Source organism: Anopheles coluzzii, chromosome 3, assembly GCF_943734685.1.
Source record: "Anopheles coluzzii chromosome 3, AcolN3, whole genome shotgun sequence".
NCBI classification, from domain to species: Eukaryota; Metazoa; Arthropoda; class Insecta; order Diptera; family Culicidae; genus Anopheles; species Anopheles coluzzii.
In genome coordinates this window covers 4,532,501-4,557,535 of record NC_064671.1, presented here as the reverse complement: position 1 = coordinate 4,557,535, position 25,035 = coordinate 4,532,501, and the positions used below count along the sequence as shown (strand labels likewise).

Below are 25,035 nucleotides of genomic sequence, written 5' to 3'. Positions count from 1 at the left end.
ACTTCTACCTACGCTCTCCCAAATGCCTACTACGCCCGATACAGACACAAACAGACACGTACAGTCCCACACCTACAGATACACCGCGCAAACAATGCTATGGGAGGCTTCAATAGCTCTGCCAACCGTCACGACAAATTCGTACTCAGGGTGAACCGAATGCCGGTAATGTCCAATGCTGCGCCAACGCACCCCTCCCCATCCCCCAAGGTGTAGTAGTTGTCCCGTAGTGGTTGCCCGCCGGCCATCTTTCTACTGATGGTGGCTGGTGTCCCGGTGGAAGGGAGGGGAGGGGATGCGTGTTTTTAGAGCGAATGTAGCGCACCGTAGTAGCAGGATGTTCGCGTAGTGTTGTTTGATGGTAGTGAGATAGGAATTGATCGAAACACCAAGAGATAAGGTACAAACGTACTGAGACTAGTGAGACTGTTAGAAAAGAAGCAAATTTAAAAACAAATTATTGGAAGTTACTTTTGCACTTAAAGTAGTTTTTGCACACACTGTTTGTCTTGTTTACATAGAGATTTTTATAATTGGGAGAGGGGTTGTCAAGAGCACAGATCAAAACAATCGTTACAGAAATAGATCATCCCTTAACACATACTCATGTCTTTCCCACATGCTATCATCACCGTCGTCTATTGATCTAATGTTGTCTGTTGTGTTTCTGCAAAAAGAGCACTTCACACCGCCCAACGTGGGGCTCGAACCCACGACCCTGAGATTAAGAGTCTCATGCTCTACCGACTGAGCTAGCCGGGCACTTGTTCTTTCCATTACCGACGTTATCAAATGAAGCTAATCTTCGTTCCCGTTTGCTAATAAATAACTAACAACATTGCGCTCATGTTATGAGTCTACGATTGCAAAGGAATTTTTCCCTCTTTTACCACCCCATACCCCACGGTCGATCGGTTTACTTCTCTTTCCGTTCGTTTACTGCAACCCATACAAGTAGCACTTGGCGCCCGGGCGGCGTACCGGAGACCAATCTCATCACTACCGGGCGCGCAATCTTCAAGCACGTGCTAGATTTTTCAAAATTCATAACCATAACTTACCGCCGGGCCGACCACGACCATGTTCCCCCATCTGTGCAGTCGGTGCGTGTGCGTGAGTACGGCGAGGAGCGAAAGTGAACGAGAACGTGGAAAATTCTTTACCATGGAAAACACTCACTCATATTCCCATCCCGCATTCTGTAATAGAAAAAAGCGTTACCGATCGTTACACAGTGGCGTGTAGATTTCCATTTTCCTCTTCCTCTTCACCGGAAAAGTGGATAAACAGCGTCACTAAAAACCCTGGAGCGTTGTGTGTGGGTAAAGGGGAAAACGAACGACGGAAGAAAAGTCGTGCCGATGGTGGTTTGTTTTAATTTTTCCGGTGATTTATTCATGCGTCTAAGAGATGCTGCTTACCACAAGCGTTTTTTTTCCTCTTTTCCATCGGTGGAATACATGTGTGAAAGAGATAGGATGGAGGATGGCGCTTCATTGCATGGGGGGGCCCGTTTCTCGATTGAGCTTCCGGACGGTGGCGGAAACGGAACGATCGTCATCATGATCAGCTGAAAACGAGCACGCTCGTGTACGCGCACGATCAAACAGTGTGCCGGAGGGGAGAGGATGTGTGTAAGCATTCCTTTCCCGTTTATGATGGGAGACAGATCGAGCTCGATTTATTATGCTTTACTAGGAACGCTACTGCTACTTGCCCTTCCCGCAAGGGGTAAACGCAAGGCGTGTTTTAAAAATAAGAAAAATAACGAATTCGAGTGAGGTAAAAATAACGACACATGAAAAATAAGCCTCCAGATAACTCTTTGCTTTTGCTGCTTACCCACCCACCCACGCATGTTTGCTACATGATCCATTTTCGGTCAGAAGAAGAAGAAAAAAAGAGAAGACCAATAGCGCGTGCACGGGTCCGACTTCACTACCTTCAATCTGAATTGCACCGCAAGCCAGCTCATGCATGCTTCCTGCAAATGCACTTTTTGTTCCTTCGGTGCACTCACTTCGCGCCGCAAAACCGGACCCCAGGGCGAGCAGGATCAACGCGCCGAAATTGCTTAATTATCTTTATGAGTCTTGTCTGCGGTAGGAGATTAATGATTCATGCTTGTTTTCTCAGCTCGCCCGAAATTTGCAGCATGTTCTGCCGCGTATCGTTGCGTTTTGGTTTTTTGCTTGCGTAAAACCCATTCCTTTTGCGGGTGGTTGTTGCCCGCTCTCGGTTGGTCCCTGCTTGCGCACGGAGCTGCAGGAGTTTTGATGGACCAACAGACAGACGTAGGGCGAAACTTTTTGGGCACTGAGAGAAACGTTTTTTGTTGCTTGCAATCAACTTGCAAAACCAAAACTCGACTTTCCGACTTGTTGTTCGGTGCCGTTTAAGCGCGGGCAGATAGTTGTTTTCGGGTGCTTAGGATTGCTTTTTTTTCTTTCTTTGCGGTTTCTGTGGTTTGGTTATTCGCATCCTTTCAAGAGCTCTGACTTAAAGGTGGAATTACTTTCATGCACTTTTAGCTCACCATTTCGGGGGCTCTCTATTAAGATTGCAAATTGATTTTTACCTCCATCAACCATTGAAAAACAAGCATTTAATGAATCCACATACCACAAATTGCCATTGGTGAAGCACAGTGAACTCACAAACCAAATCGCATTGTCTCTATCTCTCTCTCTCTCTCTTCCACGGGGGAAAAGTGCATTCCCGCTGGAGCACACAGCTGAGAAATTTTATGATCGATGACAGCACGTGCCACCGTGACGCTGCGGGGCATTATTCTCATGTGCATAGACCGCTCACCGAATGCACCGCAAATGCACACAAGCACACACACACACACGCATCGGTGGATAATGTAATGTGATCACGATTTTCATACCACACAATAAGAGAGGCAACGGAGAAGCAGGGAGGAAGATGGGCTAACCCGGCCGGAACGTGCCCCGGACATGATGCCAAAAATAGAGGCAAGAGAGGCTTAGATTTTCCTCCAACTACGGGGGGGGGGAGGGGGGGGGGGGGTGATTGCAGTCAAAGTGTTTTGGGGAAATTCGGGTACGGGAATTTCGGTGGTCGACTGGTGGCCGGTTGCCGGGATGGGGTTTGGCCCGACGTTTGACTTGACTCGAGCATACGGTGAAAGGGGAGAGAACATTTGGTTGTGATTTTCCATACGGCGCAGGGGGAAAGCGCAGTGGACGCACGACGGGGGAGGCCTTACTCATTCAATTAAGTACACTCTTATGTAAGACGAACGCATGTCGCTTCGGATGCACTTATTGCAACGACGTGTTGTTGATCTTCTCTTCGGTTACTGTTCTTGTGAAGAGTAGATGTTACCTACTGGGAAAAGGTATTGGAGTTTTTGTGAAAGTAATAAAGATGAAGTAAATTATTTGATCATTTTATCCAAGTTTAACATCCACTCAAACAAACTCGACGAAACTCAGTGTTACATGTGTTGGTAGCTGTTCAAAAGTTGAAAAGCATTAAACTAAGCTCTCTAGGGCGATACAATAATCTCACTTTCGCCTGCAGCATACCGAAAATGCAACGCACTGGCATTGAAGAGTTTTGGTAGTTTGTGTGTTTTGTTGTTTAGGGACTAAGGTTCACCGTTGGCCACCCACTCGTATGCTGGGACAAGTACGTTTGCTCCACACTACTACTACTACCCTAAATATAGTACACACGCTCACATGTCCCGTGGTTTTTGGGACTGGCATTTTTTCTCGCATTTCAAACAATTTCCCAACTATTCCCGTGTCTCATTTTCCGGGAAAGAAGAAACTGAACCCGAACCTGGATTGCACTTAGCTGGTATACTGTCGCCGTTTTTGTTTTGCTACGGAAGGATGAGTGGGTTGCATTTGCGAGAGGTGTAGGAGTGTACTGATCGGTATTTGCCTCCCCTTCCTATACGGTCAGGCGCGCGCCGGCGCAAACGATCTTCAACGGTCGAGGGCGTGCGCGGTAGTGTGTGAAGTGAAATTGGGAAAAGTAAAATGGCTAATGTTGTACCGCGCTGGGTGGAAAATCTAACAGCCCGGCTAGCTCAGTCGGTAGAGCATGAGACTCTTAATCTCAGGGTCGTGGGTTCGAGCCCCACGTTGGGCGCACGGTAATGATATCTCTTTTGTTCACAGTTTGTATGTATTCATAGTTGCTAGTTGATTTAGCTTTTCAATATAGAATGCAAATAAATGTATTAAATAATACTAACACTATCTAATATCATGTCTTTTCTTCTTCTCTTTTCTTCTTTCTTCTATTAGGTAAGTGTCGGACAACATTAACGATCTACGTACCCAGTTGGATTAATCAACATTGAACCCCCAAGTGCCATCTTTCTCTCTGTAACAACTTTTGCTTAATATATCCGTTCTACAAGCAACTGTTAACTGTTCTCATTTAGAGAGCTCATCAAGGAAATACTGATTTCCACCCATTTCCTCCCCCTTAACGCACCTATTGTATTTCCCCAAGCGCACGATCAAGTCCAAACACTGTTGTACTAAGCGAACTCGACACGGGCGCGAGCAAAGGTAAAGCCAAGATTATTCACTTTTCATTGATATTCACGTTGCTCCGATTTACTGTTTGACGGCTGCTGTGTTTGTTGTTTTTTCGATATTCTTCTTCAATTATTCTTAAGCGGATAATATACATAATACGCTTATTTTTTATAGATAGTAACTTATGTAAATATAGAAGTGTGGACGGAAATAGAATAGGAGTTTCAGCTGTTTAATAACTTTTATTCTCTGTTTAATCGGTTTAATATGTTCACTACACGGGTTAGATACTAGAAGAGTATAGAACTAGTCATTATTATAGATGTCAAATATAATTGAAAGTTTAATTTCAATTCAAATAGCTTAGTCAGTTTACTTAGAAGTCTAATCACAGTTCGCAAAATCAAATCTCTTAGAGATATCATAACTTAAAATATGACGCCATAATGCACTTCTCTGCTGCATTCGTATTTGATGCATCAATACCCTAATATTCACAATCGCTGGATCTGAGATTGATGGCTCATTTTGCTGTCCTTCATTCCTTGTACTTGTTGTTACTTCGCTCTGCAAACAAAAATAACAAAAAAAAGCTTCTTATTGTGACGAACGGAGACAGACGGAGTAATGACGGAGCAAAAATGTTGCTCACCTTAACATAATCACTTCACGAACGCCAGCCGAACCAAGGTGTACTGCTTGCTGCACATTTTCGACTTACCTCTCCGCCAGCAAAGCCACCCGGCTAATGCCACTAATTAAATGTGTCAAATTGGCACCTCTTTGCCAAAAATTCACTCCGCTCCGTATCGAAGCGATCGTGTTTGTTTGTCTTGTTGCTGTTTTTTTCACCCTTCCGCTTCGTAGTGTGTGTTTTTTGTGCTGCAAGCAGATTCAGCGTGTATAAAGTCATCACTATTACAGTTCAAAGAGTGGTAGAAACAAGATCAACACAAAAAAGCAAGATTATTCGTACTTGTTCGTTACACCGTTTTCGAGCGGACGAGTTTTTGCTGTGTCAAGTTAATCAATTTGCTAATTTAAAGATTCGCAACACAGTTTTGCGGGATCATCGGGGTTATCTCATTACGTTGAGGATGTGTTAGTGTTCGATGTTTTGTTCATGTAATTACAAAGCGATTTTTTACATGAACTGCAATACATACAAATCCGACTCCTATTTCATTGCCAACCATCAAAAACATCATTTATGAGCTAATTAATACAATTTTTTTTGAAATATTCAGAATTTGTTCCGGTTTGTACAGCTCGACTGTTCAAACTGCTCGATTGTTGTGTACTGCAGGAAATCTAACAGATGGCGCTAGCGTCGCCCGAGAGAGATTGGGTAAAATAAAGTATGCAATCCGCACGACATCTGTTGCAAGTGGTACGCAAGTTCGGTACAGGGTTCGTCTTCGGAACAGGGGTGTTGTTGAAACTGAGTTTGGTTTTATATTTTGTAACGAAAGTTGTTTATGTTTAATTTGCAAAAACTGTTTAGCTATTCCATACAAAATACTTTATAATTTTACCAAATAACTCTGGACGATTCATCCAAAACTTTATTCTTTTGGATGACTATCTATGAGTGGCTATGGTTAGAAGGACAACCCATCCTTCGTCCCAATAACACAACGACGGGATTGGAATAAATATGCATTAACACATTGAAAATGAAATATAATAATTCAAAATATTATTCATCTCACAATTGTCGCTCAATCACTCTTTCCAACTGCGAGCTCAGACCTTCCAATCCAACCCGGCGCGACAGTACCACCCATCCATCTCGGCTCATTCGCAAGATCGTTTCACTCACCGCGCAGCGTCGTCGCTGTGTCGTTGTGCGCGTCCGCCTTGGTCAAATTGGCACGGGGTAGCAAATTTGAAAGACGATCCACGTCCGTCACAGACACTCGGCCCGCGGGAGTTTGCGTGTGTGTTGGTCCGTGGTCTGTCGGAAGAGCGGAACGGGGACGGTCAGGGCAACGGCGTCGGCTTTCAGTGGCGGCTTCGGTCGGGTCGAGAGTTTTATTTTTAACATCAGTCTGGGTCTTTCAACGGCCCCCGCCGAACGCTCGATCTTGCAGCCGATCAAGCCCCGGTCAGTGGCGGTGGTCAGTTTGTGTCCACCGGATCCACCGGATTTGTCCTAGGCCGTGTTTGAAGCTGGGCCTGTTTTTTCTCCCGCCCCACCTTTAACAGCCGTCGAACGTGTTTTTAGAGTGCAGTGTGGGCAATGGTGCTGGAATGATCATTCCATTGTGTGTTGGTGGTTTTGAAGTGTAGGAATAGCTGTGTGTTAGCAATAAGCTTTTAATCTCACGCTTAGTGCGGAAAAGGTATGAAAAATGCGAGCTCCTTCCTGTAAAATGATCGAAAGTTCAACGTGCCAGCTGCAAACCATTTCCACCCCATTAGTGTGTGTCCGATCGCCAGTGTAGGTGATCACGCTGTCACACGGTGTGAAGGTCACAGTTTTGGCGAAATATTTATGATTTTTGCTCGCCAGCACCGATGGTGGCGTGAAGTGGATCAAGGCAGCTGTGCGAGCAGTGCGGATCGAAAGTGAGATGATCAAAAATTCATTGATGGAAATTGTGCCCATCCCGGACATTGGTGGTTGCCGTTGTTGAGGTGTGCAGTGTGTGTGTGTATGTATTACGATCGGGCACACGATTTACACGACCTGTCCGGGTGAAAGTGTTTCTGCCCTAGCGGTGGCGGAAGGCGGAACAGTTCGCTGTCAGTTATTTTCGTTTGCCACCAGCGTTGTGATGATTTTGTAGCACAATTTGCTACAATCCACCACTTGGGCTGTGTGTGAGTGTGTGTGTGTGTTTGTACGGGAGGTTTTTCCCGATATTTGAGTACAGCAATTTGGTTTCATTCGTCATCTTTTCCCCTGCAGCAACAGTTAAGCTCTTCGTTCAATTCGTTTGAAAACTAAATTCCTCCGCCGCTCAAATCACATCAAAATCACCCAGTGAATGTGTTTCTGTCTGTGTTAGTGTTAGTGTAAAACCCCCAAGCAACGAAAGTTTTTTTTTACCGAATCGAATGCGAAAGATGGTGCAAATTAAATGGCACAAAAATATACCCATTATCTGTGCGGTTTGTTCTCTCTCGGTTGTTGAAATTATGTCGCGCCTTGAAGCTCGTGAGCTCGTGAGCTAGTGAGTGCATGTGTACGCACCGCAAGTCCCTCCGTTTTATTTGCGGCCTGTGTTTGTGTGTTATTTTCCTCCTCGCACTTTGCGAGAATTTTTCGTCCACCTCATTGAATTCAACAAGAATAAAGTGACAACCGTGCAAGGGAAGCGTGTGGGAAAGCAGGCAGAAGGGGGAAAATATTTGTGAATTTTGATACGCGTTGAGTGGCGAATAGTGTGTTTCTGCGTGTGTTTCTGTCCTATTTTCTGCACCGGAGGGGCAAAGGTGCGGTGGTGGTGGTGAGTAACGATCGTAGTTCGACAGTACGCAGGGCTACATAGGCTAAAGCACAGCACATCAAAATGTTGCGGCATAAAAACCACCACAAGCGTCACAATACCACCTACAAGCCACCCTTCATGCGAAAGCGTCGGGTAAGTAAACGGAGCTCAAGGGAGTGTATGAGAGGATGAGGAAATATTTATGCCCAGGTGAAAATATTAATTATGAAAACTCGCAGTCGCTCGCGGTCGGCACTGTGAAGCGAATGTCTTCCAATGTATGCGAAGGTGAATGCGAAGGTAACCAATACACTCAGCACACAGTAAGCGAGCTGTTTGTGTACCGTGTCCGTTCTATCGCAGGTTCAAAGAGCGATCGTTGCACCGACTAGTGTGTGCAGTGACTTTTCTTCCCCCCACTCAATTCTTACCCGTCAGAAGCTTTGTGTGTGTGTGGGGGTGCAAATCAAAAGGCAAAGTGTGGAAAGCGTGTCGGGTTTTTGCGCCCCCTTTCTTCCGTCGCCTCGACTCGAGTGGGTGTCAAAACGGTTCGAAATTCATTCATGCTTTTCGAGCTGCCAACCACCGACCACCTTCACCCCAAGCTGCGGGAATGCCATTGCGCTCGTTTCCCAACATGATTGCGGGCACCCGGACGGAGAAGGACGCTGCACAAGCTAAAGTGCAATTGCAAAACAGTGCATGCGAGAGAGTGTGTATGTGTGTGTGGGTGTTCGTGTCGTTCCGCTAAGCTTGATGGTGTGTGAATGAAAGGAGCAAGCAAAAAAGCGAAGGTTGAAACATGTCCTCGAATTTGTCCACAACACACGCTCGCGTAAGAATGGGACTAAGCGTACGAGAAGGGACAGCCGGGAGAGGACTTTTGGCAAACGGAACTCTTAACATTCACTTCCTTCGGGCTCGGGAGCCCAGGAAGGGTTGGGGTGGGACTTAATCCCTACGCGTGTGGGTGTGGAAGCTTCGTTCGATTGTTCGATGATGCACTTTAGCTCTTTCTCGCCGGTTCCCACGCCGCTGCCTGGGACTGACGCAATCATTCCGTCGTACCATTTTAAACTCCGTCCCGCAGATGATGGCTCTTTGTGCGACTGGATTGTGTGCAATTGTGGACATGAAAAAGTGGTCCGCTTCTGTAGCGTCTATTTATGAACAATTTCACGTTAATGTGTGAAAAAGTAATTCAAACAAGGCCCATACAAGGAGATGAAAAAGCCGTCCTTCATTTTCAGCGTAAAACACTATGACACACAGCACGCACTGCGCTGATTTTTGGGACACAGCACGCATATGCGCATCGTCATTATTTAATCTCGGCGATGAGTCATCCCTTTTTTTGTTGCTTTCGACCATTCGACCACGAGCCTCTTCACCCATAATATTACACTTGTTTTTTTGCGAATTCCAACAACGTCCCATTTAAAATTGTCACGTTTTCTGACCATCGGCAGCTGCTTTGCTGGCCTTGAATGGAGAGTTTCTCCTTCTCCTTCCTCGCTCGCGCAGCGACGTATGTGGAATGCAAAAGCAGCTCGCTGAAAAGCGATTCCGGTGCCAAGAAACGCGTCCTGCTGTGCGTTACAATTCGAATCAATTGTCCTTCGAAATGTAAATCACTGCTGTTCTGGTGCTGTTCTGGGGCAGCCGCCTTAGCCACGCTGGAGCCATCCATTGATGATTGCTGTCTGCTCGGAATGAGGGGGGGGGAGGGCTTCCATCGAACTTTCGAAACGGTGAAATGGGAATTTGTTGTATGTTGGATTAGTTTAACTGACGCGTTTTTATCGCCGGAGCACATTGCAGCAAGAAAGTTTGCGTCTGTGTGTGTGTGTTTTAGCTCTATCTATTTGGTAAAGTGAGCCATAAAAGTCAAATGCCCTTCAGTCCCATTGTCCCAAAATGGCTACGTTTCTCAAGCCACCGAGCATCAAACCAGTAAGAACATACATACATGTTTTGCAACCTTTTGCTGCAGTAATGCATACATTCATTCAACCACAAGCCCCGTTTGGGGGAGGGGGAAATGGGAAAGAAAGGAATCTCCAAAGTGGTGCAGTTTAGGGTTGCATTATTTGTCGCTTTGCAAGACATCTGCATCTGCATATACAGTCGACCGAAAGGGGATGCAGCAGGTTCAAACCAAATGGCCGTTCGTTTGTGTCGCCATTGTCGTTGACATCATCATTACTGCAGCCTTTCCGTCCGCTGTCTGGCGCTCAGCTGCGCAGAATGAGATCATAAAATGATGGGTTGTGCCAAAAAAATAAAAGAAACCTCGAGCATGACAAACAAGTCATGGCTAAAGTGTGTGTGTTGGTACGATTTTTTTGCTTTTGGTAGAGTGTTTCTGTATTTGATAAGTATAATGTAATTTGAATTTGAAGAAAAGAACTCAAAATATTGTCAAAAATACACGAACAATATTAATCTATAATATACTGGTAGCGATCTACTACTATTTTGGGGAAAATTATCAACATCTTTGGACATTTATAGTAAATATACTGCAAATGGTTGTAGAAAATAGTCGCGATCAAGCAACAATTTATTTTCTTTCCTTTCTCGATCGTCTATTCAGCATGATCCCAGCACATTCACTTACCACACCAAGGTGGTTTGTGGTGTAAGTAAGCTCGCACTCTACCGAACATCCCCGATCGTGTGTCACCACTTCAATATTTATAGCGCCAATGACTTTGTTGGCGAGGTGGACGCCCACCGCAAACGCTTCAACGGTCGGAGCAACCACGGCCAAAACTCACCTGCCAAGCGCCAACACACACACAGACATCGACGACATTCGGTCACTCACACACATCTTCACTCTTTGCCCAGGCACGCGCACCCTTGTCGACGATAGATCAACGGAAAACTGTTTTTTCGAATTTTGTTATTACTCCGTTGGCAAAAATCGGTCCATTAGGCAAGCGGTCAATGAGGTAAACATCGTGAAAAATGGGAGTGGGTAAACCATAACCTACAGGCCACCGACCGGCCCAGCCAAAAGGGGCACGTTTATCTTCCCTTTGGCTTGGTTCATCATGCATTCATGCCGATCGGGCGGATCGGTCGGTCAGTGACGAGCAGATCGATCGATCGCCAGATGTGGTTACGCACCAGTGAGGCGGTGGCGGCAGTGGTGGTGGCTGTTTTACTGGCGTTTCAATGTACACATGGCCTGCGCGATCGTACGTAATGTACGCGCTTCGGTTCAAATCATGGACCAGCGGCGATTGATGTCGTTGTGGATCGTTTAGCACGCGAGCAGCGAGATGAAAGCAGCCGTGTTTTGGCCCGCTGTGTTTGAGGGAAATTTACACGATCAAGAGCGTGCACGCGTGCCTCCGGAACTATGCACACACACACACGGGAGCGTCGTGTGTGAAGCAATGATTTATTAATCGTTGCCATAGGCAAACGGTTGGGAGGGATGGAATTGTGTAGGTTTTTTCCAAATAACACGCAGTGTGAGATGAAATTTCCACCAATGTTTACGATCGTGACCTTACCCCGAGTGTGCGCTAGGGGATGATTTTTCATGTCATAGCAAATATGGCAAAGGGAGAGGGTTGCGTCTCTTGCAAACAGCCAGATATAATGGACTGCAAGGCCAGTACAAAGTGACTTTATTTATTGAAAATCCGAACGCTTTACTGACAGACAAATGAAGCCGTGTGAAGCCGCGTGGTTTCGGGCAGCACTGGAGTGAATTTATTATTTTACTGCCTTCACTAATGCCTGCCGTGTGGAAAGGTTTATTCCTTTACCGAAGGAAATGTTTCTTGAGCAATGTGTAAAAATCAAGTAAAGCGTAGCATTTATGGAGCAACGAACAAATGAATAGGCTTTCGAAAATAAGCAAAGCCACTATAATGCTACCGTACAATTGTGTGTAGCAGTGTAATGGGGAATTCAGGCGAGCGAACCTTATACGCCTGCATGACGTGGTTCGTGACTGGATTGTAAAACCAAAACCGGATGTATTAGGCACGCAAGGGATATTACCGCTTATATGCAAAGTTTTGGCTCGCGGTTTAGTGTGCTTTGCCTGAAAAGTGTGTGGAATAGAGCGTTTGACTTTGATAAGACTAAAGAGGGAAAGGCCCGTGAAGTACCAGGCGCATCCATTAAATTGTTTCAACGTTTCCTAAACATTAAACTGCTTTTATTTTACACTGTTTTAATGCAGTACCCCTATTCCAGCCTCTTTGCAATTCCCTCGACAGTTGCGGTAAATGTTTATCATTCAAACTAACGACGCATCGCTAATGTAGCGTTTGAGTGTTGCCGGGCAGTTAAAATTAGGTTGAATTGCATTCGAAACGTACGCAGAAACGCACGCATGCTAACGAGCCCCGAAACGAAAGGGAGCTTACACACGATGAGGCCCCATTTCACTAGCCCATTTACGCAACCATCAAATACTTTTGCCAAAGACGCACCGCACCGAAAGCCGAAATCTCTCTCTCCATGCCGCTTGCTCATTATCTGTATTTTCCTAACGGGCTCGCCAAAATCCTCTGCTCGTTTACAGCCGTTCGGGCCCCGGGAGTGGACCGGAGGGAATTTCTTATCCCTCGGACGTCTTAGACCAGTGCCCGGCGACCAGGGCCCCGTAAGACAGGCTGCAAGCCGCACGCACACACACACAGCACAAGCGAGAGCCCCATTCGCCAAATTCCCCTTTGTTGTGTGCATGTGGGCTCGCTGTGAATACTGAAACAGGCCTTGGTGGTGGCTTCGGCCAGTGGTGTAAAAAGAAACCCCCCTTTCTTACTCGCCACAAATCCATTGTCCGAGGTCGAAGAGAAGGAAACGGGGTGAAGGGGAGCGCATTCGAACGAGGTTCACAATATCGGCATTGCAGTAAACGGAAGAGCCACCAAAGCCAAGAGGCTAAAGAACCCATCCCATACATTGGACAGCACGGGGTGAAGGGTGTAGCAAAAGCCACCGAAAATGGCTGGTGGTGGTGGTGGTGGTGCAAAAAGAAACCACAACAGACAACGTATTCACTGGTAATCGGTGGCTTCGACCTTCCCGCCGGCTTTACGGCGAAGCGTTCAAAAGGGGGGAGTTGCGTCGGAATGGCGGTACGGCGAGCGCATCAAATATCGATAAAATGAAATCATAAAAATAATTTGTAAATGATATCGGCAGCATATTTATGAGCATGGGCTCCACAGTAAGCGGTACGGTTGCCTTCGAATTTACCGCGTCGTAGTGCTGGAAAATGACGCCCAAGCCGGGGGGCCGGACGGCAAACTCCGCCAGCGGTACACAGACATCGATGAAACCGACCTCGACCACAACAGCTTGCCCTAATGATGCCCACCGAAAGACAGTTTGCTCCACTTTTCCCCATCCCAACAACCGTGTCGTCAATAAAACGATTTCGGTCAAGGCACACAGGGACACAGGGACTGTTAAGAGCGGAAGAGTGCGAGCAGCCGAATCGTTATGGTATTGGCGTTCTTACGAAATGCTACACTTGTCATGCAAATTTTGATAAATCTATTTAATTTTCCACCTCAAAACTGTCACCATTTCTGCGAGGGAGTGGGGAGTGAAACACCCCGTGAGTGTTAATTAAATGTTTTGGTTTGCTCTACACCTCCCTCACTGCCGGTGCCACTACGAGTGAGTTCTTAATGACGCAACCCTGTGTGGATGTGTGGATGTGCCCTTACTCCTTGCTCACTTACTTACTTGTCCCGCCGTCCCGCTTTCCCACAGCAAACATGTGTAATGCCTTCAAAGGCGACACCTCTTCCGGGGCCGCACCGTGGTGAAGTGGTTCAGTGCAGCACGACTCGTAGTGTCACGTTTTTATCGTTAATTGTAGGCCCTACTCCTGCCCTTCCTGCTGCTGCTGCTGCTGCTGCTGCTGCTTCCACCATCTTCTTCATTTCGATCGTGCGGGAAACGGGTTCGCACTTCAAAGCCCAATCCCATCTGGAAGCATAGTTTGGGGAGAAGAGGAGAAGACACGAAACACGAAACCGGAAAGAAAAGGGCGACGGACAAACACGAAGAAGCGCCCCATCGCGGAGAAGGGCAGGGGCAACGCTTAACGAACACAGCAAAACAAATCTCTATCATCCGTTATCGTTCAGAGGGAGAGAGAGAGAGAAAGCGAGAGCTGTTTATTCACTCATTCTCGCGGCTCTGGAAATGTTGCATTCATTCGTGAACTCGCTCGCCAGTAATGTTCATCGTGCAGAAAGCTCCAAAGAAAATTTGGACTTGGACTCGCCGCTCCAACAGAGAGCGCTGGCACGCTGCTCCGGCTTGCAGCTTCTTCATTTCCACTCAAACACACTCGTCCCCTGTCGTTTCCTTCTCTCCCTCTCTCTCTCTCTGTACATCCAATTTCCTCTATCCCTGTCCCAAGCCCTGCCTTTCCATACCTCTACGATGATAGTTTTGCTACGTGTTTTACACTTTTCCGTAGCCGTATCTGTGGATCGATACGCGCATGCGTTCTCAGCAATGCTTGCCTGCGTCAACGCACAGGGTAGTTTGTGTGTGGATTTGCCGAAGCAGGAAAGCCGGTTTGTAAATTTGTTCTTAAAGGAAGTATGGTTATCTTTAAGCTTTAATGCTTAAAAAAAGGATAAGCATTGTTTTTCCATTTGATCTACCTTTTACTAAATTATGTTTGAATTTTAGAGCTCAGTTTTGTTAAAAAAATAGTCAGTTTTGTCTTGAAAATAAATATATTCTGTGTTTGCGTTTACTTCCAATTCCTGTAGAATAAACATTTAAATAGTAAACGGTTATGCATACTCATCTTAGACAAAATATTCTTCCCAAGATCTTCAGCCAAAACAGGACTTGTGACACCCTGTACCGGTCGATTGTCAAAAGCAGTCAGATCGAAAATAAAATAAATAACCTCGCCAGCCAGCACCTTCGGTTTCACGCTCGAGCTGCTGTCAGGCCCGACGTACACACTGAGCACTCATTTATTACCGTTCATTTCCCATTGCCCCATGCTTCAACCTAACCCTCGCCCCATCTCTGAACCCGAACGATCGGGAAAACAATCAGAGCGAACGAGTGGACGAGAGCAAAACAAGCACGAGCATAAGGGTTTTTTTTTTTGGTGCTTGCTTCTGTCATCCACGCTACACCGCACCAGGCGTCTCCATGGCCGTTTGCGCGATACGCGATACGAAGGCAGCAGTAAACACGGGTTCACGCTGGTACCCACCAAAACACTTGTCCCTCAATCACGGTACATTTGCATTATCACAGCGCGTCTCTCGCTCTCTCTCTCTCTCTCTCGAGCTGCTCTCCCACAACCGAACTGCCAGCACAAACTGACAGCCTTTTTCCGCTGCCAGCTCGCACATCGAAGTGGTTGCACAAATGCTGTGGGAGAACCCCCTGCAGCCCCGTGAGCACGGGAGAGACACGCAGCAGAGAGCGAACCCGTCCACAGCCAGTCAGCCGTAGTACTACCCTTGGAGCGCTCGTTTGTGAGGAGTGGAGCATGTGAAAAAATAAAGCTCGCAACTCGCAACCGAACCAGTGGCAGTGGCAGCGAAGGAAAAAGTGCGTTCACAGGGCAAGGCAGATCCCGTGCAAGTCCCGTGAAAGTTTTTCCATGTTTGTGGTGAAAATTCTTGCACTCCATTTCCCCATTACACTTACAAGCATGGATTACTAGATTGTGCTGGAATGTGGAAAGGATATTAATCGTGCCTGCCTGATGTGTTCCCAAAACTCCCAAAAAGGCCCCGCGTGTGTGTGTGTAATTCCCTCGTGCAGCCCGTGCAGGCAGGCGAGGGGACAGGAGAGAGCGAGGGAGCAAAGATTACTTACGAGCGCGTTGACGTGGTCGGTTTTTGGTCGGTGCGGATTTTTCGGTGCTGCAGTGGACTTGTGATTTGTAGAGTGGGAAAGGGAGGAAGGGAGGGAGTGTAAACCCACTCGAAAGAATGAAAATGGTGGAATAATACACTTTCCAGATAGCAGCAGATTGGCAACACCGTGAAACCGTCGGCGAAAGGGTGTGTGAAATTTTCCTGGGCCTTTTCCATCCGACACGAGGGGGGGCGGGGGGGCTGACGACGCGCCTGTCCTCTCTGTGACGTGGTTCGCTTCTATCGCCTGTGTGTTCCGTTTTTATGCGTGTCTGTATGTGTGTGTGTGTGTGTGTGTGGTGCTGCGGAAGAAAATAAATGAAAAACAACGACTCCGCTCCAGCAGACGTGAGTGGGGAGTCGTTTTGTGGAGGATAAATAAATAACAGCTTGATCGGTGGTGCTGTGCTCACAGATGAAAATTAGCTCTAAAAGTAATTAAACGAAAGCCGAAACCGAATTGTGAAACAACTCTCCTAAGCGAGGCGGAAATCAAAATTCAATCACGAGGAAACTGAGCAGCGAATTTTGCAACCCAGCAGCAACCCTGTAGCGCAGTGTTCCCTTTTGCACGGAAGTGTGTTTGTCTTCGTGCTTCAGCGCCAGCCAGCTGTGTACATGTGCTGTGTTTCTGTATGCGTGCAAACAGCGCCGTGTGTGTGTGTGTGTGTGTGTAGAAGAAAAATGATTTCCTTCCTCGGCTTGCAGGATTATCGGAAAGATGCTAGCAGCTTGGACTAGAGAGACCGAGGGAGAGGCTGTGGGAAATATTTACCAGAAAACAGGATAATTGAGAATTGTTTGGAAACACATAAGTAAGAAATTGAAGTAATAATTGCACATGAGCCTCTGTTTTAAAACATGCCCTCATGTGAAAATGCACCAACGAGCAGAACGCAGGCATATAATGAGGTCAAAGCCATCAGGGCCACCTTTTGTTCGAAACCGTAACCGAAATCAATCTTTTCCGACCGAGTGCGTAGTCGCGCTCCGTCTGGGGTGACCGAAAAAGTTCCAAAAATAGTCAGATTGTTTATAAAAACCGATGAAAAATTGACTGCGAGCTGCTGGTGGTGCTGCTTCGCGTCAGAGTCAGAGGCACATGAGGACGCGATCGTTAGGCAGTGTGAGTGTTTTTGTGCACTGTGCGAGAAAGAGATGGAAAGAGCGACGGAGAGAGAAAAGTTTTGAAACGAGTGGTGAAAACTGAGCCCTGTGAGGCTGAGAGTTTGTTGTGCGACCCGAGAGAATCAGCACATCGGAAAGAATGAGTATTCTTTTCATCTTTCGTAGCCCGTGAACGGGTGAGAATGAACTGCTGCTGCTGCTGCTGTTGGTGCTCTTGATGGGTGAGAGAAGCAGGAACTCACGATCGCATGGTTAGCTGCTATACCAGCTGGTTCGTTACTGGCGCTGTCTAGCTTAATAGAACAGCGTGTTTGTTGTTTATTGCTGTGTTTATTTGTGTCTGAAGTACAATTTTTATGATTGTTTTGTTAAAATGGTCAGAAAATGGGCCCTTTAAACTAAAACATTTTCCCCACAGTGACCGTGTGCTGTGTGAGCGATGGGAGAGACAGTCTCTCACCTCGTCTTCACTTGTTTCCTCTAAGCGCTTCTTCAAAGTCAACTGACTCGTGTGCACATGTGTGCGTGTGTGTGTGTGTGGAATGCGGAATACAGTCACACACACACACACACTCATACACAAAACCCTGCCCGCACTCATCATCACCGCCCCGTAATGGCAGGTTTAATGTGTCATTTGGTGTTTTGGTTGCTGTCGGCTCTCACGCTCCCTCGCTCCACTCGTGAACTCGTGACCAAACTTCCTTGGATGAAATTCACTCTCCCGGCATTGCCAGTGAACTCATGACTTGTGTATGGGGAAAGAAAAACAGTTACCACTCAGCACGGTGGCCTGCTCCGGGAACAGCGGGAAATGAATTCATGACCACCAAAAAACGCGTCTTTCGCAGTTCGCATTTCGCGGCTGAGTAACGGCGGCTGACAGCGGCGAAAACAGAACAGCTGCAAGCGCACCACTGGCAGGAAGTGGCAAGGCCTTCCTGGATTGTTTTGTGTCAGTTCCATTCCCATCAGTAAATGCTGAAGCTTTCCGCGGATGTGAAAAACAAAACGTTTCAAAGTTAGCTCCCTTAACAAGTGATCCACACAGTGCTTAATGCTTTCCTGTTTGCTCGTCTTTGTTTTCGTATTCAGCAGTAGGTGACGGTGTTTACAATGGTGTCAAGGTTTTGGGCCAACGTGAAACCAGCCTAATGTGTCTGTGTCCGGTCACTCGTCTCATCTGCGTTGCCTGTGTGAGGTGGTAGTATTTTTGGGGAGCTGAAGTGTGCTTTATCAGTTCACAGTGTGATTAGTTCTGATATTAAGTGACAAGTGATAGGGAGTGTGGAGATCATTTAGCTTGGATATAGAAGTGAAGAAAGTACACAAACACACACAATCTTACACACTAATACACTCATATGTTTCCGTGTGCTCCGTGTGGATGCTGTAGTTGAAGTAAAAGCAAAGCCAAGCCTGCTTTAACGCTCCAACACCGAACAAACCGCACCGGACCACACAGACCAACGGTCAGCAGCGGTCAGATTGGAGCAGCACGCTAGTACCCGCGCCCGCTACCGGAATAGCACCGAAAATATCCGGTCTAGAAGAAGATTGGCGGCCTGAGCGGCCCATGGTTCAGCGAGCCTCATCGGATGCCCCTTCCGTGTCCGGGGGGCATCGGGAGTCGCGCGGCATCGGACTCGGGCTGGGCTACACGTCGTTTCAGAGCGCCGGCTACAACAAGCTCTTTACGCAGGTTAGTTTGTCGTCGCCGGATGGACGGCCACACTTCCGGGCCTGGCATCGTGGACCGAGGTGGCCGCGTGTGTCTTCATGGAGTGGAGTTGAACGCAACAGAGCTGATTTGAATTATAACTTTGCTCTTAATTGACACGGGATGTGCTGGTTGTGGTGGTCGGAGAGTTTTCCTTTCACATTTACGTACTCTACGAACGAAATATTGGTTGAAAAGCAAGTACGGGGGTGACACGAGCGAACTAATTTAGCCTATTTATGTTTGATGCATTAGAAAATAGCTTTCCACAGTATAAATAACCGCAAACAATATTATCGATACGAGCAGCTACCTACGTAGATTCTAAAATAAGTTTTCACGTTTTCAACATGATCCTCGTGTGCCGTGGCGTGGTTATTTTAAGGCAATTTGTATGAATCAGCTCCAAAACCCAAGCGTAATCGCCATCAAACAGCACACCATCCTTTCCGGCGACAGTACACCGCGTACAAACCTACATTGACACATTGACAGCAAGTCAACTCGTTGTCAAACACACACACACACACAAACACTGTTTATGGAAATGGTCCAACACACACGCTCGGTAGCGGCAATCGTTCGGTTTAGTTATTTTCGATCGCGTTCCAAAACTCACCCGTCTCTGCCTGTCAGTGGCGCGTTCGATTCCACTTCCACTGACAGCCGCACGGATCTTCTTGCCTCGTGGAGCCAAACCTTTAATTACCAACCATTTTCCAATTCTGCCACACTCAAGTGGCCGGACGGGGCAGGCAAACACTGCTGGCACCAGTGTCCTATTTTCGAGCATGTCAGCTGACCCGCCCGAGCGTCCGACAACTTCATTCGACGGGACGGCTGTAGCATTGGAGGACAGTGTGACAGTGTTTCCTCTTATTCGATTTGCATTCGTTCGCTTCAAATTCGCCCTTCGGATGGATAATTAGGCCTCGAAATAGAACTGCCACACACGGCGTATCATATCTTTCCCCCGGCGAGCGGGCACTCCAATCGAATGCGGGGAAATGATAATCTTTTTCTCGGTCGCTTTTCTTTTTGACACAAAAGATCCGGTTCTGTCACGTTCGTGGATTCAAAATTAAGCCAACCAAATAAATGGTTCAGCCCATTGGAGGGCCAAGCAGGAGCCGTAACTGTGCCAGAAGAAAGTGCATTCCCCATTGCTGGTGTGTGCTGTGTGTGTCAAAGCAGGACGGAAAAGCTGTGTTCCTTGCATGCCAGCGGGTGCTTCGAGCTCGAGAAGGAGACACAGGAAATCCAATTATGGGCCAAGTTGCCTTACAAACATGCACACACACACACACAACTAGGTTGTGCAGCGATTTTGGAACCCAAAAATATCACCATCACAAGATGGGTTTCTTTTCCCGCTTCTTCGCATTCGATGGAGGACGGCCGTTGGCTGTCTCCTTTCTCTAAGAAGCCGATAAAGAACGAGAACATGGCAGGAATCAAAACCAGCATACCTGTAAGCTATCGTGTTTTTATCACGAACTAACACACACACACAGCCCTCTTCCCTTCCTCTCTCTCTCTCTCTCTCACTGGACAACAATGCAAGTGGTTCCGAAACGGGGTCCGTTATGATGTTTCTTCCGTTTGGGAAGAAAGCCCCACTGTAGGCTTCACTTTCTGCCTGCCACGGCACTACACCGTGTAAGGGCATACTCTGGGTGCATGTGTGTTTATTTTGCCCCATCCAATCCTCTCCCTCTTCTGCTTCGCTAATAACCTTCCCTTTTGGAAGGTGTGGTGGTGCAGTGTGGGGTATCAACTTCCGGACGGTGGCGCTAAAGCGCAATCCCTTGGGGAGTTTCTCCGCTGTTACAGTGCGCTGTTGTTGTTGGTGTTTTTGTTGTTGTTGTTGTTGTAGTTCTAACCCAAGCCAGAAAGTCGGGAGCACGAGAGGCCAATTGCAATGCGCCTGATTGCACCACTGTGCCCTTGTGCACCTGCAGTGTGCTGTGCCCTGTGACGGTAGAAGTAGTAAAGGACGGGAACTTTTTTTTGTTCCTTCGTTGTCCATTCTCTGCCCGTACGCCCGGTCGCATGTTTTCCGGGAACAACGGAACGGAAAGTACGCTACATATAATATGTTCAGCGAAATTATCCTTCCCCTCCTGCTTCCGGCGAGGGAGCAGGTTGTCGTGTACGGGTGATGGGACGGGGTCTCGAGAGGGGTAAATAAATTTCTGCAGTAAAATGTTGCAATAAATTTTGTCATCGTTTAATATATTCTAAAATTTATGAACCCCCTTTGCGGCGAGCTGGTTTTGGTGGGACAGTGGGACAGGACAGGGTAACACGGATGCAAATAAACCTCCTTGCCCCTATTCCAACCCTCACTGCTCTCTACAAGCTGCAGCTGCAGCACGTAAAATTGCCACAAATATTCACTAACAGGCAAAGGTGAGTCGGTCGGTTTTGAGGGCGGCTTTCCGGAGGATTTACCCTGCTGCGCCCGTGAAAGCAGGCATGCCCGCGAGACGATGAGTGTGCAACAGCTGCATTTGTGTCTCTCTTCTACGTGCACTGTTACACCGGGACAGTGGTGGTGTGGAGAAATCGCTCTTTGTGTCCACAGTCCATAGTCCAAACAACCTGGACACATTTTGCGGTGGAGGAATGTCGCGCGAAAGGGAAATGATTTATTCACCACGGATATTTTTGGAGGCAATATTGCATTTGATTTCGGCGCGGTAAACATGCCGCACTGTGAGTTGTATTTAATAAGCCAGAAATATATCACGTTACAGGTGCAGGTCGGCAAGAGTGAAGGATAAATAATCAAAACCTTAATCATCGCAAACCTCAAGACATTCACACCGTTTGGCGATCTTGAGACATTGTAAAGGTATTCAGAATGTCTTCTTTCAAATGGAAACAACACGCCATGGTCTATATATACATGATTATAGCGCTGAAAACTGACACCTGTTTTTAAGAGAGATCCTCCGTGATCATATAAACTTCTTGCGACATAAAACGATGATCGTTCCTGTAAGTTATTTTTAACATGCTCTTCAGCTACAGTCCATCGCTGATCTTAGCATGATGACAATTTTTTCATTACATGCTCAAATTTGACTTATTGTACACGAAAATCATTGATATCAGTCATATCCTGCAGTCCTAACGCATATCAATTCCGTTGGATGTCTTTAGGAACGTTTATGATCCATTGCGTATTGCTATTAGACCATATGATTGGTCGAAGAAGTGTGTGTTAAGGCCGGGCTACATTGATCGTACTTGCAAGCGTAATTTTGATTTTCACTAGCGCATCTGGCGGCGGCTGGTGGAAGCTTTTTTTGGTCATCGAGGGAATGGACCTGCCGGATCTCAAAATTAAGTAGTTTTTCCATCGTTTTCCATTGCAAAAATGGATGCAATGCGTGCAAGACATGTGTATCTACGTTTTACAACACTTTTCTCCTCCGATTTAAGTAAAAAACATGGAAAATTAACCTATTTTCTGGAGCGGCTCCAAATTGTTTGGCAAAATGCTTCGGTCAGCCGCCGCCAGATGCGCTAGTGAAAATCAAAATTACGCGTGCGAGTACGATCAATGTAGCCCGGCCTTTATAGTAAGAATAACACTTCAGAAGTCAATTTGATCCAAGATGTACAATTAGCACCTAAACTACTTAAAAAGATATCTTAGTGTTAAAAAATGTGTTGATATTATTGGTATTTTTATGCGAACTTGATGTTTGGAAAGCTCTCTTTTTATGCGTTTTAAAACCATCAAGTAACGTAACACATGCAACAAGTTTTTGCTACATATTCAACCCTACCACAACTACGTATCAGTGTTACGTCGTTATCTATCGCTTGCTTCCAAAGAAAGAAAGAAAAAACAACGACTTCGCACGCACAACACACTTGCTCCATCAGCAACCAGCAAGAAACTTGCCACGCGCACCAAAGTGCCAATTTCTTCGTTACTGTCTCATCTCCCCCACTGAACTCACCGACGTCACTCTACCCCCAACGTCGTATATCGACGCAAATAAGGCAAATATCATAATCGTACTCTTCCATCCCCCTTTACTCCCCCTCTCCTCTCCCCACTGTTCCGGACGTTTTCCATTTCCAGGAATAAAAAAGGAAGGGCTGCGATTTGATCTTTGCTTCCCCGTTCGCAGCGCTCAGTCTCGTCGTTTGTCGCCATTTTGTGGCTAAAAATAGTCCTCATAACAAACAAACTCCAAGCCCGCTTCGTGGCACTCTTTCACTCTCTCTCTCTCTTCGGATGCAGTCCCGGGTGGTTTCCTGTGCACTCTTTTGGAAGATAGAAGGTGAACGTGAATCAAGGGGAAGCTAAATCCCAGGGACAAGTGGCTACAAAAGGAAGGCTACATTCGTTCCTTACCAGCAAACTTGACGCGGCCTGCACCTTCGCGCAAGTGTGTGTATCGAGCGGATTTTCGTACTCGAGTGGGACAATCCATCCGGTGGAGCTGTATCACTAGGTCCCTGGGCTGTAGATATAGCACTTAACCGCTCTAGGCTGTGGCCACTCGCTATTTATCCGTAGCGCATAGTCCGATGGCCGGTATTTGCTCCGTGTGCAGTTGCGTTACGATTTTCGTTTTTTTTTTTTTGTTTTTGTGCGATTAGTTACCATCAAGTGGATGGAGGACCCGCGTGGTCACTTGCCGTAGTAGCAATCGATTGATGGGCTCTACTCTCTCTCTCTCTCTTTTCCGTTTTCCTGCAACAGGGTTCAGCGGATTCCAACTATTCTCAACCATCGTCCGATCTGTCGCTAGACGAGGAAAAGGAATCGCTTCGGCGAGAGAAGGAACGTCAGGCGCTGGGTCAGTTGGAAAAAGCGAGGGTAAGTGTATCCAGCTGGAGTGCAGTCATCGAAGGGAACGGGAAACACCGTTCCTCCTTCTAACCCTGTTTCCTGTCCAATTCCTGTTCACTCGCATACTCCACAGAGTAAACCTGTTGCATTTGCTGTGAGGACGAATGTTTCGTACGATGGCAGTTTGGATGACGACTCGCCGGTGCACGGCAGTGCAGTATCGTTCGAGGTGGGAGATTTTCTTCATATCAAGGTAAGTTTCAAACAGAGCGAGAGAGCTCTCTGTGGTAGTCTCCACCCCCATTCTTTACGCAATGTTTGATGCATTGTAGGAGAAATACGACAATAATTGGTGGATTGGGCGACTGGTTAAAGAAGGCTGTGAAGTGGGATTCATTCCCAGTCCCGTTAAGCTAGAACACATACGAATGCAGGTGCGTACTGAGACCCCAAAGGTTTCCTCCATTCGTTTGCTGCTTCCCCAATACCTTACCCTTAACAACACTTTCTCGCGAACTTCCAGGCATCGGCGGCCCGCTCATCCAAGCTATATACAAGTAAGGGATCATCATCTAGCGGTAATTTAGGAGCATCTGGAGTACCAGGTGCGGAACCATCACGAGGTAGCACACCCCCAACACCTGGTATGACACAGATTTACTTTATCTCTTTCGTTTTGTATGTGGTTTTTTCGTTTTCGGTTGATGTCGAATCTGTATTCCGATTCCGATATTTTCGATATGCGTGTGTGTTCGAGTATTCTGTATTATTTTGTTCTTCTTTTTGTTTTCTTCTTTGGTTTCCCGTTTTACCAGTTACTTGCTAACAAAGTTATGAGTTTCCTTACGTTCCTTATTTGTTGTTTTATGAGTTTTCGTTCGCAATTCTGGTTGGCTGTATTCGTAATATACTATCTGGATGTGGAAAGTAGCTAGTTGCGTCGATATATTTAACCTAAGCGTAGAGCAAGACACCGCACAAATGTGAAATATCTTATTTAAAAGAATTAAAGCATATGTTTAAGTGCTTACATTACCTTAAAAAACAGCGTACCCAAAGAGTTTGCAAAGCTTTGATACAAGCATGATATTTCCATTCGTATGCGTGTCTTGCAGAACAGTACAGCAAACGCATCTATTAAAGTTTGCTCCAAATTACTCAAAACTATGTGTCGTGGCTTCTTGTACTGCTGATATCATTTCTTATACTTTCTGTGGTTTACTTTCATTTCTTTTTGGTAACAACGAACCTCACTATACTGCACTGCACACCAGTTCCCCGTCCGCCCGCGAGTGCGGGGAACAACAAACCGCGCTATTTCTGTGTTCCGCTGCTGTATTAATTTGCCTTTCTCACACGCTCTCCGTTATTCCCTTCCTCCCGCCATCCCGTGTTCCGTGTCCCTTCCCACCGTGTTTCTATACTACTGTAGCCGCTTCTTTTCCCGCTCTCAGGTGTGCAGTTGTGACTTGTGGATTTATATACGCCGTTGTAAATCGTTGTGTATAGTTGC

General features: G+C 46.7%; 3 protein-coding genes and 2 non-coding genes across 19 annotated transcripts in view; 4 read left to right on the top strand and 1 right to left on the bottom strand.

The window, feature by feature from the left end:
• LOC120955667 (ejaculatory bulb-specific protein 3-like) overlaps window positions 1–17,864 on the top strand; it is a 322,541-nt gene extending 304,677 nt beyond the window's left edge. Inside the window, exon 2 of the mRNA XM_049608615.1 lies at window positions 17,854–17,864. The gene's annotated coding sequence lies outside the window, so the exon portion shown is untranslated. The remainder of the gene's footprint in view (window positions 1–17,853) is intronic.
• LOC120956700 (ATP-dependent RNA helicase glh-2) overlaps window positions 1–25,035 on the top strand; it is a 376,118-nt gene that overhangs the window by 4,219 nt on the left and 346,864 nt on the right. The gene's annotated exons all lie outside the window — the stretch shown is intronic.
• LOC120955580 (voltage-dependent L-type calcium channel subunit beta-1) overlaps window positions 1–25,035 on the top strand; it is a 100,421-nt gene that overhangs the window by 68,048 nt on the left and 7,338 nt on the right. For 6 of the 15 annotated variants that reach the window (XR_005751795.2, XR_005751797.2, XR_005751796.2 and 3 more), the window contains exons 4-7: window positions 23,433–23,549; window positions 23,656–23,775; window positions 23,855–23,956; window positions 24,046–24,166. Coding sequence is in view for 12 of the 15 variants with exons in the window: in XM_049608584.1 (XP_049464541.1) it covers window positions 23,433–23,549; window positions 23,656–23,775; window positions 23,855–23,956; window positions 24,046–24,166 (460 nt within the window). In the remaining 3 variants the exon portion in view is untranslated. Of the gene's footprint in view, window positions 1–6,367; window positions 6,875–7,443; window positions 8,120–15,376; window positions 15,606–18,078; window positions 18,686–23,432; window positions 23,550–23,655; window positions 23,776–23,854; window positions 23,957–24,045; window positions 24,167–25,035 lie in introns of those variants that run through there. The other 9 variants (XM_040376591.2, XM_040376582.2, XM_040376590.2 and 6 more) reach the window with 8 other exon arrangements.
• Trnak-cuu (transfer RNA lysine (anticodon CUU)) lies at window positions 690–762 on the bottom strand. The gene has a single exon. It is a non-coding gene; the product is annotated as a tRNA-Lys (tRNA).
• Window positions 4,059–4,131, top strand: Trnak-cuu (transfer RNA lysine (anticodon CUU)). Its single transcript has one exon. It is a non-coding gene; the product is annotated as a tRNA-Lys (tRNA).